General features: G+C 38.5%; 2 protein-coding genes across 3 annotated transcripts in view; both read left to right on the forward strand.

The window, feature by feature from the left end:
* Positions 1-1,295: 1,295 nt before the first annotated feature.
* Positions 1,296-7,487, forward strand: dr1 (down-regulator of transcription 1). 2 transcript variants are annotated; one of them, XM_079841273.1, is made up of 4 exons: positions 1,296-1,552; positions 1,643-2,020; positions 2,845-3,008; positions 3,143-7,487. In XM_079841273.1, the coding sequence occupies exons 2-4, from the start codon at positions 1,801-1,803 to the stop codon at positions 3,287-3,289; spliced, it is 531 nt and encodes a 176-aa protein (XP_079697399.1). In that variant the 5' UTR covers positions 1,296-1,552; positions 1,643-1,800; the 3' UTR covers positions 3,290-7,487. The 2 variants fall into 2 exon arrangements, with proteins under 2 accessions (XP_079697399.1, XP_079697398.1); XM_079841272.1 differs by having other exon boundaries at positions 1,296-2,020.
* The window catches only part of gng12b (guanine nucleotide binding protein (G protein), gamma 12b), an 88,070-nt gene continuing 75,384 nt past the window's right edge, over positions 5,227-17,912 (forward strand). Inside the window, exon 1 of the mRNA XM_079841274.1 lies at positions 5,227-5,336. The gene's annotated coding sequence lies outside the window, so the exon portion shown is untranslated. The remainder of the gene's footprint in view (positions 5,337-17,912) is intronic.

Raw genomic sequence — 17,912 nt, forward strand, 5'->3', positions numbered from 1 at the left:
GGGTAGGCCAAATCCAGGCGGAAAACCCAAAAATGGTCCCAGAGCTTCATTCTTCTAGTTTTAGTGACTAATGATTTGGAAGTCTCACACATTAACAGAAAATAGCTTACTTCTGCATTACAAAATAAGGTGAATACCTCGGAAATTAATGGACTGTTAAGTCAGTCACCTACTGTCTAAGCAGCCGGTTCGGTAACACTTTATTTTACAGTATTAACAGTGCATTATGCATAATTATACATACAATGATACAACTAACCCTAAACCAAACTTAATCCTACCATTACCCTATAAGTACATAGTTAATTATAATATTACTCAGTACTCAAATATATAATTACACTGTAACAATGACACCTTACAATAAAGTGTAACCGCCGCCGGTTCTTATTTAGAATAAGCTGCAGTATGGCTATGTGAGGTTCAAATCTGACAATCCAGCTATTGTGAATGGGCCACTCCCAAAAATTTAATTTTGCATCTTTCTCCATAATGGCTTGACATGGGTGCACCTGAATTCTACATTTTGAATTTAATGCAAATCGCCTGACTGGCTGTGGTAAAAAAAACAAAACAAAATGTCTTCACTTCAAAAGAGTTTTATAGGCAGAAATGACACATCATATTGCCATTAGATTATAAGCACTCAAGGTTTCAGAGGGGGAAAGTGTTTGAATACAGCTTCTCAATTCATATAAATAAAAATATGCACTTGTTACAGCACCACCTTATGGCCAGGTCTCACAAAAGTGCCTTGCATATACCAAATGTCATTATGAGCATCAAATAACACTTGAAATGATCTTCTGGGTTATGATTTAATTGGTTGTTCAGCATTTTTTCTAAATTGTCCTATTTATATTTTAAGACACGCAGTACTTCTATCAAAGAAAAACATCAAAAGCATCAGCATTTATGAGGAAGATGATGTAATTTGTGCCTCATGACCTAAACTTGATATTTTGGGTTCCTTTGTCTGCGTGTAGCTACTAATTGACCTGTAATACAATATTATAGTCCTACTATCATATTACAATAATATAGGCCTAATATAGTAAATATAGTAATATATCTACACATGCAGCCTACAGTGAAATAAGAAGACCATAACAAGCACAACATAACTCCTACAACTTCGCTGCTTGGACACCAACACGTGACTTTCCCAAATCAAACATTTGAATGGTTTTAGAGATTTGCTGAAGGGACGAGTTTAAATTCCTTAATTTTCGTTTCTTACAGTAGGCGGCAGTATCGGACAATCCCACGAAACAATAACAAGCAGAAGAATCAGCGGATATCCGGAAGTGTTGCATTGTGGGGTTCATTTCGTTGATCGCTAACCGAGTGGTTGAAGAAATGAATTAAGAGCTTCGGGTGTATACAAATTTCTGCTCCGGGCTTTAGCTGATCAAGCGCGGCGTTGATTGGTTCATCCAGGCAGCTTGAGAATGAACGATCGGAGTTGAATCATGATTATAAACGCGCACAGGAACAGCAGCAGCACTGATGTGTGGATGTGGAGAGTCAGCGTAAACTGATCAACCCAAAGGTACTGACTCCTCTCATCCTCCAAACACTTAACGTACACCCTCTCCCTGAATTTGAATCCAAAGCTATATTCAAAATTGCACTCTCTCAGACAGTGTTTTAGCGATCTGCATAGGAAAGCCGACCACATCATCTGAATCTCCACACAAAGCCTTCGCCGTGGGTGTATCATCATTAGCAACCCATTGAACCTCTTCGCCTGGTTTCGATTGCCTTTAAACTCTGAAGCGTCTCGGCAGCTCGTCCCTCATGGCCTCTTCATCGGGGAACGACGATGACCTGACGATCCCGAGGGCGGCGATCAATAAAATGATTAAAGAAACGCTTCCCAATGTGCGAGTAGCGAACGATGCCAGAGAGCTGGTGGTCAACTGCTGCACAGAGTTCATTCACCTCGTCTCATCAGAGGCCAACGAGATCTGCAATAAATCCGAGAAGAAGACTATATCCCCTGAACATGTTATAAACGGTGAGGATGGCACCTCTTGATGGTTGAGATCGCTAACAGCTCATTTTTCATTTTGGAAGAGGGTTTGTGCAGTAAGCTGGAGTTAAAGAGGTAGTTCGCTCAAAAATGTTTGCATACACCTTCACCCGTGTTTCTTGCTTGCTTCTGTTGAACTCAAAATGAGATGTTTGTCTGGATGATAGTGACTGACAGCCTCATTCACTTTCAACGCCTCATTCTCTATACAATTCATACTAATTTGGTCTACTGGTCTTAGCTGCTCACCTAGTGTTGTCAGTCTGGTCAGATTACTTGTTTTTTAAGGGGTTTTGTGAGACTTCTGTCTGAAGGACCATCTTAAAACAAGTTAGATTGGTTTACATGGAAGTCACATTAACCTGAAAATCGTTTAATAAGCTCCAAACTTGATTGCTTTTCATTCTTCTGTGGAATGCCTTTTTTGGATTTGTTTTTCCCACTACGAGTCAGTTGGGTCAAATGTTGTTTTGGACACCAGTGACTTGAATTATATGAGCAAAAACATTATTTTGAGTGATCTATCCCTTTAAATGTTTTGACAACGGTGGGTTTGAAGCTACAACCTTTTAGTTAACAGCTCAGATCTTGGAGCAGGCTTAATATACACAAGTCTTAATGTACGCAAGATTCAGCATTTCAGTATTAATTTCACATTTACACAACACATGGATGGATATGATTGTTTTACAGTCGTGTAAAAGATTTACAGTGTTAAGATAATGGTTTCTTGCTCACTGCCGTTTGTGCATTACATCTCTCCTAAAAACCAATGTAACAGTGAATGCTTTTTTTTGTTTTTTCTTCAGCACTTGAAAGTCTAGGTTTTGGGTCATACATCGCAGAAGTAAAAGACGTTCTGCAGGAGTGTAAAACTGTAGCACTTAAACGGAGAAAGGCCAGCTCCCGACTAGAGAACCTTGGCATTCCTGAGGAAGAACTACTTCGTCAACAGCAGGAATTATTTGCCAAGGTAAATATCCTGGAAGAGCTTTAAATGCGTTTTGAATTATTCATGAGACGGATGAATGAACTTTTCTCTCTGTATCTTTCAGCCTTGTAACAAGATTTCAAGTGTCTCTTCTGATGAGTTGTGCTGTCTTGCAGGCACGGCAGCAGCAGGCTGAGTTAGCACAGCAGGAGTGGTTACAGATGCAGCAGGCCGCCCAGCAGGCACAGTTAGCGGCGGCTTCAGCCAGTTCCGCTCAGCAGGCCGGATCTTCCCAGGATGAAGATGAAGAGGACGACATGTGAATCCCGGCAGGCTTTCTCTGAAGCACACAGATAGATTGACACATATATAAATATATATTTACAGACATGTACGGTCTCCCACACACACACACACACACACACACTGTCCACTGTAAACCTTAGCAGAGAAGGACCTCTGCAGTGTTGTCTCCTGTATAAACTTTTAAATTGCCACAAGTATAAATTCATAATGATGGTTCAGGGGCAGTCATGCTATGTTTGCCTCGATTCACTTGTTAACTAGAATTATTAGCTCTTGAAAATCCCTCTTTTCTTTCTCATTTGTTCCTGATTTAATTGAAGGCAGTTGTCATCGTTTCACCGTATGTGTGTGGGAAGGATGTTAAGTCGTGAAGTGGCTGTGACGTAAGACGCACCATGTTAATTGTCATTGGTTAAATTCAGGAGCAGCTGTTTTGAATGGCTGCATCCTGTTTTAGGCGATTTGCGTATTTCTCTTATATTTGTCTTTGTAATATAGTTTGAAGAGACACAATTGGGGAACATTTTTGGAAAGTGATTTTTACAGCCGTTCATCCCCGCTTCCGTATTTCTCTTTGTTCTGCTGAGAGAGATCAGAGAACGTGATTTGTAATGTAGGATGTTGCTTTTTGGTTCATTTTAGTTCAAGTGAGGATAAAGATTGTGTGTAGATAGGCTTTTACCTGCCCTGTGTTCAGAACAGTATTCCAAGGAAAAGATTTACATGTGCAGAATAATATCTGTCTTATAGTACCAAAGAAACTATGAAAATTCAGTCACCATATAGGCTTTGGAAATCTGCTCATGGTATTTGCTCTCTGTATGACATGAGTGCTTTGGCGCAGACTCCGCTGAACGCTCTTACTCACACTTTGTACAATGTTTTGATAGCAGATTTTTTACAGGTGCAATGTGTAAAAGTGGAGTTGTGAATGTGTGGTTAATTCATATCTTGTGATGACTGGTAAGGTGTAGTTGAGAAGCGTATTCACATGCCTTTGCAAAAGCTGTATTCTCCAAGCAATAAAGTCAACCCGTTTTATAGACAGCCTGTGTTGTTAAATTTTTTTTGGGGGTACTGAAATAGATGTAACGATCGTCTTTTCTTGTGATGTATATCTCAGTGAAACGGCTTCTCAAACAAGAAAAAAAAAGTAGAGTGGGGCTTTTTTTTATCATCAGGAATTGGTTGGTTGTTTATGGTTTGCTATTGCTGTTATCATGTGAGTGACAGGTTGTCCCGCCCTCGCGCCAATGAGCACGTCATCAGAGAGATGACGTGAATTAAAAATAAAATACTGCAATATTTCATAAAATAAAAATTGTCAATTGATTTGACTTTAAAATAAAATAACCTGTTTTCTAAAGTATTCATTTTAGTAATTACCAAAATGTTTTTTTTTTTTTAATTACAAATTAAATAAATAGTGAAAACATTGCATAAATTAAAGAATCCCGACTACGTATAACCCAAGAAAAAGTGCAGAAAATTGTGAACGTTTCTATGACTGAACGTGGAAATACTGCCCTGTAGTGTTTGAACTGGCAGATGGCGCTCCTGTAGCCATAATAGAGACGAGAGTGTTACTATGGCGAAGGCTTGAAACATTAATATTAATTACGCTAGGTGACGTTCTCTCAGTAGCCCTGAGCGATTTTCTAAATCATCAGGTTACGTGGCTGGACGCTACCAGAAGGTTACCAGGCAACGTCTTTATGACCTAATTAATATGTATAAGCTGTACCTCGGCCATAGTAGAGTTCGTAAATTCCCGCTGTGGACGTGTAGAAAGAAACTGTTGCGCTCCCAGTCCTCCACCGTTCCCACCATTCCGCTTTATTTACGCGTACAGAAGTGAAAGGTCGATCGGTTTCTGAGTTTGGCTGTATCAAATTAACAGAGGCTGTTTTGCAGAGCATTCAAATAGAGTAAGAGAGTTTATAAGGTGACAGTTGTAACAAGGAGAACTTTATATACTTGTGAAGAATTGCCATCGACTGTTCGGCACAACAAGGTTGTTCTTCTATTCCCGTTTTTTCCTTTATACTTCTGAGCCGAGATACGGTAAGTGTCAAACTGACCGCATGTATACTGTATGTAGGTGTAATTTGTGTGCTGCATCACTCTCATAAAGTGTTATTCTGTTCAGAGTTAAATAATCATGTACATGTTTATAAACACCGTTGCACGGTGGATTTGTGTACGACGGGATATTTTGACCTGGCTTTATTTATCTGCCTCTTCATATTTGCTCTAACTAATATTTTACCTTGCTATGTAATGATGTTCTTATTGCTTCATGTTCAACAATACTAAGATATGTGGTGCATTTATTTATTTGACATGGATGTGTTGCCAACTGTAATGTTATGCGTTATGAACCATATGATTTTTGTCAGTGTAAGATCGGCTAAAATATGTCCTCACTGGCATATGGCTGTCATCATTAGACAGAGTATAACCAGTAATATTCTGTTCTTTATGCTATCAGATGATTGATGAATGACTGACCATATCACATGAAATTCAACAGCACGCTGTTCATATCATCCAAAGTAAATGTTATCATTCTGACTGACTTGAACCAGATCTGTAAACTTACTGTAAAGGACTTTGTACATTGATCTGGTAAATGTAAGCAGTAGATTTCGGGTTAGACATGAATTGGTGTTCTGCATATTCTCATAAGAAAGAAAAAATGGTGTGGACACCTGAGCCTGTTCTCTTAGTGGAGTTATTTTTTGGAAACTTTTAATACAAGATTATTTTTATATTGTATTACCATTTGTAACCGTTACTGCATGGATATTTTTAGTTACAGTTTCCTGCTTAATTTATTTAATGAAAATAAAATGTACAGTTATAGTTCATCCATTTTTTTTGGTCATTATTCATTGACTCTTATGTCTTCCCAAACCTGTATGATGTTTTGTCTTCTGTCGAACACAAAAGAAGATATTTTGAAGAACTTTTCACATTTGGGAAAGTTAACCCTGGGTCAAACTAAACCTAGGTTATCTTGTTTTATATTTTACACTGCTCATGATTCACCCGGGGTTAACAATTAATCCTGGCTATTCATAAACTGACATTTCACACTGCACTGTTCCTATATTTGCAGTGCACTCTTGTAAAAGGTTGTAGAACCTCAAACGGTTCTATTAAGTGCTTCATATAGAAACTTTTAGGGGTTCTCATAATTGGATCATTTTATGGATTTAGTTGATTTAAATTAATTATTTAATAATTAATTGATTTAAATTGTACATTTTAATTACATTTTATGAACTGAACAGCTTGTAAACATACTTTATCACTGGAAGAAATTGGAATAACCTGTTAAACATTAAGACATTTCTCCTTATGTAGAATGTTTTTGACATAAAGCATTCTTAAACTGAGTCAAGAACCTTAGGGTTCTATTTAGAGGAATTGATTGATTTACGAATGCAGCACACAAGCTGTTTACATAAAGATTCTAGCATTGCGCATCCTCATATTGCCGGCGACTGCTATCACTTCCTGAATGGACCTTTCAGAGTATAAGAATGAACCTTCTTCACTGCATTTGACGCTCAAATGTTAAAACATACCGTTTGTACATCAACATGAGGCACGCGATTGGGTGTCTTTTGCTAAGCAACTAACAGTAACATTCCAACACATCATTTCACACTATACAAGTTTGCAGTGTTGGGTAATCTGGATTACGTAATCAGATTTCAAAAATTAAATTCCTGTAATTTGATTTTATATTACATTTTATAATACTCATAATCAGAATACAGCTTCTTTTTTATTGATTACACGATTACTTAATACTCACAGAATGGCAGTAAATTATTCATAATTGATTGATTCTCCGTAAATCTTTTTTGTAAATAATTTCAGTTTTTTGTGGAAATGCACACACAGATCGGTCACTAGTCAGGACACTATAATTACATAGAAAATTGAGAGGCTGCAGAGCATAAACAAATTAAATATTTAATCTTTTTTTTATTTTTTATTTTGATTGTTGTTTTTTCTTCTTCTTATAATTTAACTTTATGATTTAAATAATTAACGCCCATGCTTTTTGGGGCTAACAACTTCTAAATTAGTGTGAAACATTCCTCTACCTGGGGTTAAAAGTGGGGTTTTGAACAACTATAACCCAAGGTTAAGTGCAGCGTGAAAAGTGTTTTGTCCATACAATGAAAGTCAATTCATTGTATGTACAAAAAAGAAGAAAAAAAAACCCATAGAAAACTTCTTTTGTGTTCTGCAGAAGACAGAAAGACAAACAGGTTTGGAACAACACAAGGTTGAGTAAATCATGACAGAATTTTCATTTTTGGGTGAACTATTGTTTTAAAGGAGGTTGCCACTAACGGTTCCAATATAGATTTTCAAAAATATTCACCTTAAACAGCGCAGCTGTCATTGATTGGACAAAAATATAGTCCCTAAACTCATGCCATTGCTTGAGTCCATGTTACTTAGTTGTGTCCTAGGGGTCAAGGTTTGGCTGGTCATATATATGCGATTTTAAATGCTATTTTAACGGATACCTTTCTCCAAGTATTAAAGACCTATATTTCTTATAGGAAATATGCAGTGTAGGAAATAGTATAGGACATATGCAGTGTGCATTTCATAAGGTCATACTGAAAGTTAAGTCAGATAATTACGGTCCCGATCACTAGATGTTATCAGGCCAGTTAATCAATGAATGTGGATTTACCAGTTTGGTCCAGCTTCAGGTCAACACAAGTTGCAAGGTTAGCCATTGGCTTTCCCTTTGTATGTAATCTTATTGCTCTGCAATGGATATTCATTTAAGAGTACCTTTAACAATGTTATTAAATTGTGCCTTTAAAGATGAAGTGACTGTAATCGGCCCATAGGATATAGGCCTATATCTCCTTGTAGATCAGCCGAAGATTGTCTACTAAATCCCTTAGATGTAATACATTTACAAGAAGCACCCCTTTGAGATTTTCAGTTAATATTTCAATAATTGAATGACATTTGCATGGTTATCTTATGTCAGTTAATGGTCACATGACATGCCAGTAAACATAAAACATAAATTGTGAAAAGCTTATAAAATGTGTAAGGGGACACAAACAAAGATCTGCTGCAAGGAGGCGGCGTTTTCGATGCCTGTACCAAACTGTAATGGGTAAGGTAGCTCTTAAGAGAAGAACCAGGTGCTCGAGCATTCAGTCCTTTTTAGGGTCCAATCTTGTGACACCATATCCTGTTTTTGGTTTGTTTAGATGTCTTTCGTTTGTGCTGCGTTCATATTTTAGTCAAACCTAGGGTTGCCAACTTCTGGAACAGAAAATAAGGGACAATCATGGTTCTTTATAGGAAAATAAGGGACACTCAAAATATTTGTACTGTACCAAACAGTGTATATCATTTCAGTATCTGCAGTTAAGTGTGTGTATAAAAGGTTCTCAGACAAACACATGTGGGTCATTCCGTGTCAAAATTAACCAAATTTCACAAACTTTCCCGGATTTTGTTTCTGAAGACAAACATAAATGAAGAGAAAAAAAAGACAAAATATTAAATGTGATAGATGTATATTTACTGAGTAATTCAATATTTTGTAGTGGGGGTCAGAATGACAATTTTCACAGCGGTGTAAACATGACTTTAGAAAGATGGCAGCATCCTTATTTTATTTTTACACAGAGATTGGTAGATCTATTTGTGAAATATGTTGACTTTAGCAATCTTTGTTGCAATATATGCCAAAGGTGACCGTTCAAAAATGGGAAAAAGCACTTGTGTTTTTTTTTTTTTATCAAAGTTTGTTACTTATTTTGAAGATACCTTAATATCCTTTTAAATTCTAATTCTTAAAACACTTTTTACTTTTGGTTTCTTAATTTTTAAGGCCCAATAATTTCCAGAGCCTATATGGTTCAGTCCCATAGATATAATGTGGCTACATGATCAAATGATTGAATATTTATTTTCAATAAATAGGGGATATTAAAGGGATATTAAATATCATCAACCTCTATTCAAAATGATCAACAAAAGGTTTTTTTTTGTCAGGAAGATACAAATTTGAAAGCATAATTGAACGTCTTTGAAATTACAGCAAATAAAATATTTTTTTAAAGGTCCCATGGCATGAAATTTTCATTTTATGAGGTTTTTCAACATTAATATGAGTTCCCCTAGCCTGAATATTGTCCCCAAGTGGATAGAAATGTTGATCGGTGTAAACCCGAGTTCTGGCTGTCTTTCTCTGCCTTTGAGAAAATGACAGGCCAGACGAGCCAATCCTGAAGTCTCCTGGTTTGACGTCCAAGCAGGAACGGTTACCTCCCTTTCCTCCGCCCTGAGAATCTGGCACGCCCATGCAAACGCTCGAGAGATGAGTGAATGCTGGCAGTTTCTCAGTGTTTGGATGTACAAATGAAAACATAAGTCTTTTTTTAGTTCCTTCTGATCTGTGATCAGTGATTTCTTATGTGTAGCTAATTATTTATTATTCGTGCACACGCTGCGGCTTCTCTCTCTCCCGACAGAACGGTGTTTTCGTGTTTTCTATCTTGTGAGTCAGTGTTTTTGTACGTCCTCGTCGCGTCTATCTGTTCTAAAATGTGCATACAGTCATGAGTTTCTTCTAAATATCGGCAGACTCACATCTCTTTAGAGATAAACCTCACGCACGCCGAAGCTCGGGCTGGCCGGACGGCCTTCAACATCCCCGACCCCCAGTACTGCATCTGGCCCACAGTGGAGGCGCCTTACGCGGCGCAAGATTAAGCAGACGGGGGTAAGCGTGAGCATATCCGGGCTAGCCAGCTATTCCCACAATAAACTGGATTACATTTGATTAATGCTGTTGTGTCTTTGTTTGCGCTGTGTACTCAATGGGCGTCACTGACGCTTTTCTTATGATAGGAACATATCTAAAAAATAATGCTATTATCAACACTTACTCGTTCATCTCGACAGCTGTAATGGTACTTTGCATGTGTTACAAAGTTGCTAATAATGATGAAGACGGACTCGGTGTGACTGGGACTCGTGTTTATTCAGAACTCTCAGATACAAACACAATAAACTCGCGCTGACTGACAGCGCTCTCATAACTCAGTAGTTACTATAAATAACTTTGTTAGCGATCGCTGAGCTCAGTCTCTGGTACATTAGTGATGTCTGGTTCGCGAACGATCTTTCTTTTGAACCGGTTCTTTTTAGTGAACCGAATCAGTACACCAAATCGGACTGAATCGTTCTAAACGGTTTGCGTCTCCAGTCAGCGCTGGATCCATAATTTACTAAAGTTAATAACTTTCTGACATGAGTGACAGTCCCTCCGACTAGAAATAGACTAATAACCTGAAGTATATGCTGTAACTACAACAGCACTGAACTGAGACTGACAGAACTGATGTGAAGTGAACTCCGGACCATCCGTCTCTCTGGCAGCAGCTCGTGCCTCGTAGACCTCGTTAAACCACGCCCCCTCCGCTCATTTCAAATGCAAAGATGTCAGCCAATCACAACAGTGGGCGTTTTTACTGAAGTCTCAGCAGACACGCCTCTTGAAACAGGGCAGTCAGCCACAGGGCAAACAGCAGTATAGAAAAAAATGCCTTTTATTTCTAAATTATGACATTTTATGATGTAAAAATCATACTAACAATATAAGTACACCTCAGGAAACATTATAAAATAATAGAAAAATGCCATGCCATGGGACCTTTAAACAATGGCACTTAACATGTTTAACAAAATTTTGTTGCAACCATGTATGAATAAATGAAAATGCATATTTTTTGATTAAAGAGAACTTAGAGGATTGCTTTTGGTGCTTGAGACTTTACTGGTTATTTTGTGTTTCAATAATGAGGTTAAGAATACGCTACAAGTTACTTAAATATAAAATGTTTATAACGTTGTTAGTTCGTGTGGGAAGAAGGAGGCGGGAACCGGCGAACGTTTAACAACTTTTAATCAAAATAAACGAACACAAAATCAAAGTAAAAGCGGCACGGACAACTGCCGCGCACACACATAACAAAATGTAAACAAAGCACAATTTAAAATCCAGGCTTGGTCCTCGCTCGTCCTTATCCACAAGTTTCCTACGCCCCATGAAGCCTTGCATCAAAAGTGGGAGCGTCTTCCGGTTCGAAGTAAACAAGCGGGACTTTATGCATTTCCATCGTAGTTTATGCACACGTTTTCGTATCGGATAGAAAATGTATCCGACTCAAACGACTGCATACATTTTTTATGTGCATTTATAGAATTAATTTGCATCTTGGCGTTTCCATTCAGCATTTTTTTGATGCAATAACATTATCCCAAAATGCGCATAAAAATAGGTGGATGGAAACATAGCTTATTGACATTCAACAGTTGACAGTCATTCAAGCTATCCAAATTGGCTAACGATGTGGGAACACAACCTCAACGAACTTTCAAACGGGTGAAACAACAGTACCTTTATCCTCCGCGGTAGTTGGTTGGGAGGATGACGTGAAGAAGTGGCCTCGTATCGCGTACGGTAGCATTTTTAGCTATTTTCTTGATTCAGTAGCCTGTGATGGTAAGGCGATGAGCAATTTGAAAAGCTCAGAGGCGTATCAGTATCTATCGGAAATGATCTAAAAGCGGACATTGAGCTGAGCCTGAGCCTACACGTATCCCATCACAAGGCATGAGTGCTAGCATCAGTGACAGGTGAAGTAAGTTACAGACAGCGCGTTGTTCATGAATTAGGGCCAGGACGCTGTTGTAGTCATGCAGCAAGTAAGGACATGAAAATTGTATTGTTTATTGTGATATTATTAATTAATGTAAATGTAAATTAATGTAAAAACAGCGAGCTCTCCATCCCACCAGATCTTCACTCGCTCCAGCACCACCGCCTCGGGCAGCCACTCGCGGTCCTCATCCATCCGCGCTGCCCGACCTCCACAGCACCGCGATCCCCATTAGCAGCGAGGGCTCTTCGACAGCATGTCCCTCCTTCCTCCCGGGCTTTGGCACCTATGTAACGTTGTTAGTTTGTGTGGGAAGAAGGAGGCGGAAACCGGCAAACATTTTAATCAAAATAAATGAACACAAAATTAAAGTAAAAGCGGCAGCCCCTCACGGACGACTGCCGTGCACACACATAACAAAGCGTAAACAAAACACTACTTAAAATCCAGGCCTGGTCCTCTCTCGTCCTTCACTGGAGTTGCTCGTCCTTATTTGCCTCCGTGCTCCCTCATGAGAGGACTCGAGACCGGTGTGCCTCGCAGGTGACGCTCATTCTCAATCACGCACATCGATCTCGCTCGCTCCTCCCATGTCTCTTGCTCTTCCACCTTGCCACAATTCTTCCACCTTCTTGATCACGTCTTCCCTCAGGGAGAGTGCATGTTTTCTTGCATGGCTGAATGTTGGACTCATGAACAATAATCACGCTGTTTTCATCCGCCCAAACTGATTTGCCGAAATCAAAATGCGAACAGTGACAGGGATTTTCCGTTAGCGCGAGCCACTCGCTGTGAAGCGGGAGCGACCAATCGTCACCGGCATAGGATTCTGCTGGGTCTATGTTGGCTATGAATGGCTATGTTCGCAAATCTAACAATGATTTGTCTCAAAGGAATGATTAATTCTCAGTTTCTCATATGCCTGAATACGGGACAAAATACGCTGAATGCGCTTCATTGATGCCTTAAATACGGGACGATTCCGTATTATACGGAACGGTTGGCAACCCTAGTCAAACCGGACCAGAGTATGCTTGGAAACGATTTGAGACCCACCTTCTCAGGGGTCTTTGCCATTTGGTGCACACTAAGGTTCAGATTGCAGCATTTACACTTATTCAGATAAACCACACTAACAGAGCAATCGCACCAGAGTTGGTTTTAATCGAACCAAACCTTCCAAGAGTTGAGTTGAAATCACAGGGGCACCGAGAATCATCACAACCTTTCTCCCCTCTAGCGATGGCCCTGTTCCCAAGGACAACTTGTCAGTCAAAGCTTAGTGCTCGTTTTATCCTGTTGCCATTGAATCTCAGTTTCATGATATTATAGACAGATATATGATTAACCTACACAAGCAATAAATGTGTTATAACAGATATGAAGAAACAGTTTCTTAAATTCTCTTTAACAAACACGCCTGTACACACACAAGGATGTAACACATTCTACCACTGGCCTGTGGAGACTTGGTTTGATCTGTAAGAGTTTGAGGCAAGACTGTTTATCCAAAGAATTAGTATCAGACGAGTGGCCATAATTTACACACATCAACTTTATGGTCCATATGTGTTTGAGGTAATTTGCTTATCTACCCTTAAATAGGGGTGTACAATATTAACAAAACCTGCTACCTACATTTTTTGGGAGTAAATTCAGTTGTAGAATGAGGTTGTCACTCCCATAAATGACTAAACTCTGTGTGTACAGAACAGGATTAAGCACTAAAAGGTGAATTGACAAAGTTTTGCTGCAGTGTGTATGTGGCTATATGAGTAAGCAATGAGGTTTAGATTGCCACAAGTTCTTTGTGAAGTTACCTCATGTTTACTGGAAGTCAGTTTGTGACTCGTGATTAGTTCACAGTGTTTAGGAAAGGTGTAAAGTTACGCTTGGCTCATGCAAATAAATCTTTATTTTAATGTGTGCAGTTAACAACATAATATGCAGGTTTAATCTTAGACGGTGTGATACTATTGCTTCCTTAGGCTAACATGTAGATTTGTTTTTTTTCCCCTTGTCTCCTAAGTATGAGAATGCTAACTTGCTAATCGTTAGCAGACTCTTTTAATAACATACTTTGGTAGCACAAACATGATTAGACATTGTAAGTTTAATTCAGTTACACAAATAACTGTTAAGGTTAGGTAAAACCCAGAAGATCCTGCTCATTTTAACCCCCAGAACAGTAGGGGTTATTTCTCAGGGAACAGATTGGAAGCAGGTCTGGACGGGGTTCAGAGTTCGGACTGATTTTTGGATTTTAGTTGTCTCTAGCGATGCTTGTGATTGCTGTATGGAGACATTGTTTGTATTTGAACTTAATTCATTGAATCATTTTAATCCCAGTGGCATAGCGCAAGAATTTTGGTATTACATTGTATACAGATACAATAAACAGTAATGGATATATTATAAACTGTTTGTTTACATATGCAGCTTCCTTCTAAGGTACAATTAGGTCTGCTTTTATGTCCCTAATGTCAAAATTAAAACCTACACCTCTGTTTGAAAACATAAAAATAGTTCCACTAGTTCCAACAAAATCCATCAAAATCAAACCAAACCATGTAATTACTGTAATTAGGAACTGTAAAGGGTGGCTGCTGTTTGTCTGACATTCTTGCTCTGGATTGAATGCAATGATTGGACAAACATTTTATGGTCCTGAGACTATAGACGATAGCAATAAATATTTTTTTTAACTTTCAACCCCAAAAAAACAAAAACAAAACAAAAACATTGAAGGCCCCAATATATACACAGAAAAGTTTTTTTTCGTTCTTGGCTAAGGAGTAGTGGTATAATGTTAGCAAACATCCCAACACCACCCCTTTAATGTGGATTAATCATACTCAAAATGGGCTTGAATGGTTCTTCAGCCCACCAACCAAACTAACCAATTCTGATGTCAAATGATTCAGGTCAAAGTTTAGATGTTTAGATGTTATAAAGCTCAAAGCCTGCAATTTCCTGTAATGTCTGTCCTCTAATGATGAATTAAAAGCTTATTTTTCTCAGTGGAATTGTGCTGCTGAACACAACACCAGGAAACCCCATGTGGTTTTCTCCAGCCGTTCTGGTACCAGTGCGCATTGGTTTAGGGGACTGAAGGAAAAACTCATTAGTCTAACCATCAGAGAGTACTTTACCTCACTCATTGACTCACTTCATTTCATTAATCTCCCAGAAGGCTTTGCTTAACTCAGTTTGGTTGAGGCACTGATCATTGCGCCCTGCAAGGCACTTATAGGATCACACTTATTTTAAAGCTCCAACTCCCTATAGCAATTTGCAACTAGTTTTCATTTTCAAAAAAGCAGCTTTCCCGTCCTGCCTTCCTTTTTACCTCAGCATTTTATTGGTCATTGTATTGACCTTATGACAATGATTACTTAACAACACCTTCCTGTTTTCAAGTGTGGGTACTCTGTCTATGTCCATCAAACAAAATTGTGTCACGAGTCGGCTCGTTCAGTGATGTACCTATTGATTTTGTAATACATTACTTCAAATACCGTTCAAGATAGCATAAAAACCCCAGAAAACATACGTTTTTGTATTTACATTTACATTTAGTCATTTAGCAGACGCTTTTATCCAAAGCGACTTATAAATGAGGGCAATAGAAGCAGCTAGAGCAGTCCAAGGGCAACAATATCAACAATATGCAAGTGCTGTAACAAGTCTCAGTTAATCTAGCACAGAACAGAATTTTTTTTTTTTTTTTTATAAATAAATTAGACAGACAGACAATGAATAGAATGATAAGTGCTATTCTCGATCGGTCAGGTGTTGCTGGAAAAGATGTCTTTAGACGTTTTTTGAAAATGGCTACAGACTCGGCCGCACGAATTGAGATAGGCAGGTCATTCCACCAGGTGGGAACGGTCCAGGAAAAGGTCTGTGACAGCGATTTCATGCCTCTCTGGTAGTGTTAATTTCGTCAGACGAGACGAGACTAAATATGTTCGTTAACGACCTTTTTTTCCATGACGAAGACGAGACGATGACGAGACTGCACCAATGTCCAAAAACACTGACTAAGACTAAATTAACATGCATTATTGTTGACGAAAAAGGACGAGACTAAAATGTTTTGCATAAAATAAAAACTAAGATAAAATCTCTCTTCATTTTCGTCTACAATTGTCTCAACTTTTTCATCATGAGATGAATATTCAGCTGTTCAAAATATTCAGAAAGAGTTCCCGCTGTTGCTCGAGTAGGTTACAGGTCTCTCAGACTCCGCCTGTCATCTCGCGGCGGCGTGCATGGTTACGTGGTTCCCGGAGCGCTCAACACTTCTAGCGCTGTGTCAGTGTATGTGAATGGCTTAAGCCGCGCAAGTTACACAACAGCTTCACTTTACAGGTGTTTGCAGCAATTTTTTGTAAACAGTACAGCATAGTGAGCGTCAGCCACATTTACAGTATCATTTTATTAGGGAGAGTGGTAGAGATGCAACATTGTTAACATTAATATTAATGTTTTTCTTGTATTTAACCCTCAGGTATTCCTTACTAATTAAGTCACACTTGTACTCATTGGTGGTCAAATGTGACCATACACCTTAACTATTTTAAAAATAAATAGCCTATATTTTAATTCAATAATATTTATTGAATATTTTGAGGAGATCTTTTGGTACTAAATACTATTTGTGCAATACTTATGGTCCATTAATGACCACTTAAAATATTTTTCTTCTAATATTTTTATTATTTATATTACAATTAGTGTGTTAATTAAGGTTAAAATAGAGAATTCCACTGCAAAGAGGCAAATTAGAGCCATTTTGTGGCTGGAAAAATACAAAAATTCACTTGTAATGCCATTACCCACTGGGTGCCTGTATGGCTCTTTAATACATACACAGATCATAACTGCTTACTTATTTGTGAAATTTTGAAATGTTAATAATAATAGTGAATAGTAAAGAATGCAAGCAAATATAATATAACCCCAAAAAAGTGTAAAAAACGTATTGTTCCTTATATGTACAGTAGGCTATATACATATGAATTCATACTGAATCAAGATCGAAATCAATATTTGTGCCCATCGTCTCATGAGCTAATGCTGATTTTAGGCATCCATGCTGTAAATCAACCAGTTAGCTATGGTGTTGTTGCACATTATGCAGGTTATATATATTTTATGTAACTTATTTTGCCACAAAATATATTGAGTTTTCCTTTGACTAAAGCTAGACTAAAATGACTAGACTTTTGGTCGACTAAAACTTGACTAAGATACCTTGAGTTGTCTTTTGACTAAAACTAGACTAAAATGACGAGACTTTTAGTCGACTAAAACTTGACTAACAAAAAAAGATATGTGAATGACTAAATATGACTAAAACTAACAAGGACATTTGGCACAAGACTAAGACTAAGACTAAATTAAAAATAGGTGACAAAATTAACACTACTCTCTGGTATGGCACCACAAGGCGTCGTTCACTGGCAGAACCCAAGTTCCTGGAGGGTGTGTAAGTCTGAACGAGCGAGTTTAGGTATATTGGTGCAGAGCCAGTGGTTGCTTTGAAGGCGAGCACCAGTGCCTTGAATTTAATGCGAGCGGCTATTGGTAGCCAGTGCAGACTGATGAGGAGAGGCGTGACGTGCGCTCTCTTCGGCTCATTAAAGACCACCCTCGCCGCTGCATTCTGGATCAGTTGCAAGGGTTTGATAGTGCATGCCGGAAGGCCCGCTAGAAGAGCATTGCAGTAGTCCAGTCTGTAGAGAACAAGAGCTTGTACCAGTAGTTGTGTGGCATGATCTGATAGGAAGGGTCTAATCTTCCTAATGTTGAATAGTGCAAATCTGCAGGACCAGGTTGTTGCAGTAATGTGGTCAGTGAATTTTAGCTGATCATCAATCACAACCCCAAGGTTCCTGGCTGTCCT

Source organism: Gobio gobio (assembly GCF_949357685.1).
Source record: "Gobio gobio genome assembly, chromosome: 17".
Lineage (NCBI taxonomy): Eukaryota > Metazoa > Chordata > Actinopteri > Cypriniformes > Gobionidae > Gobio > Gobio gobio.

What these genes read in the sequence shown, in the direction of transcription:
- dr1 (XM_079841272.1), top strand. Translation starts at nt 1,801, where the DNA reads ATGGCCTCTTCATCGGGGAACGACGATGACCTGACGATCCCGAGGGCG. An exon ending in CCCTGAACATGTTATAAACG is followed by an intron (nt 2,021 to 2,844) that starts GTGAGGATGGCA and finishes TTTTTTCTTCAG; the next exon opens with CACTTGAAAGTCTAGGTTTT. An exon ending in AGCAGGAATTATTTGCCAAG is followed by an intron (nt 3,009 to 3,142) that starts GTAAATATCCTG and finishes GCTGTCTTGCAG; the next exon opens with GCACGGCAGCAGCAGGCTGA.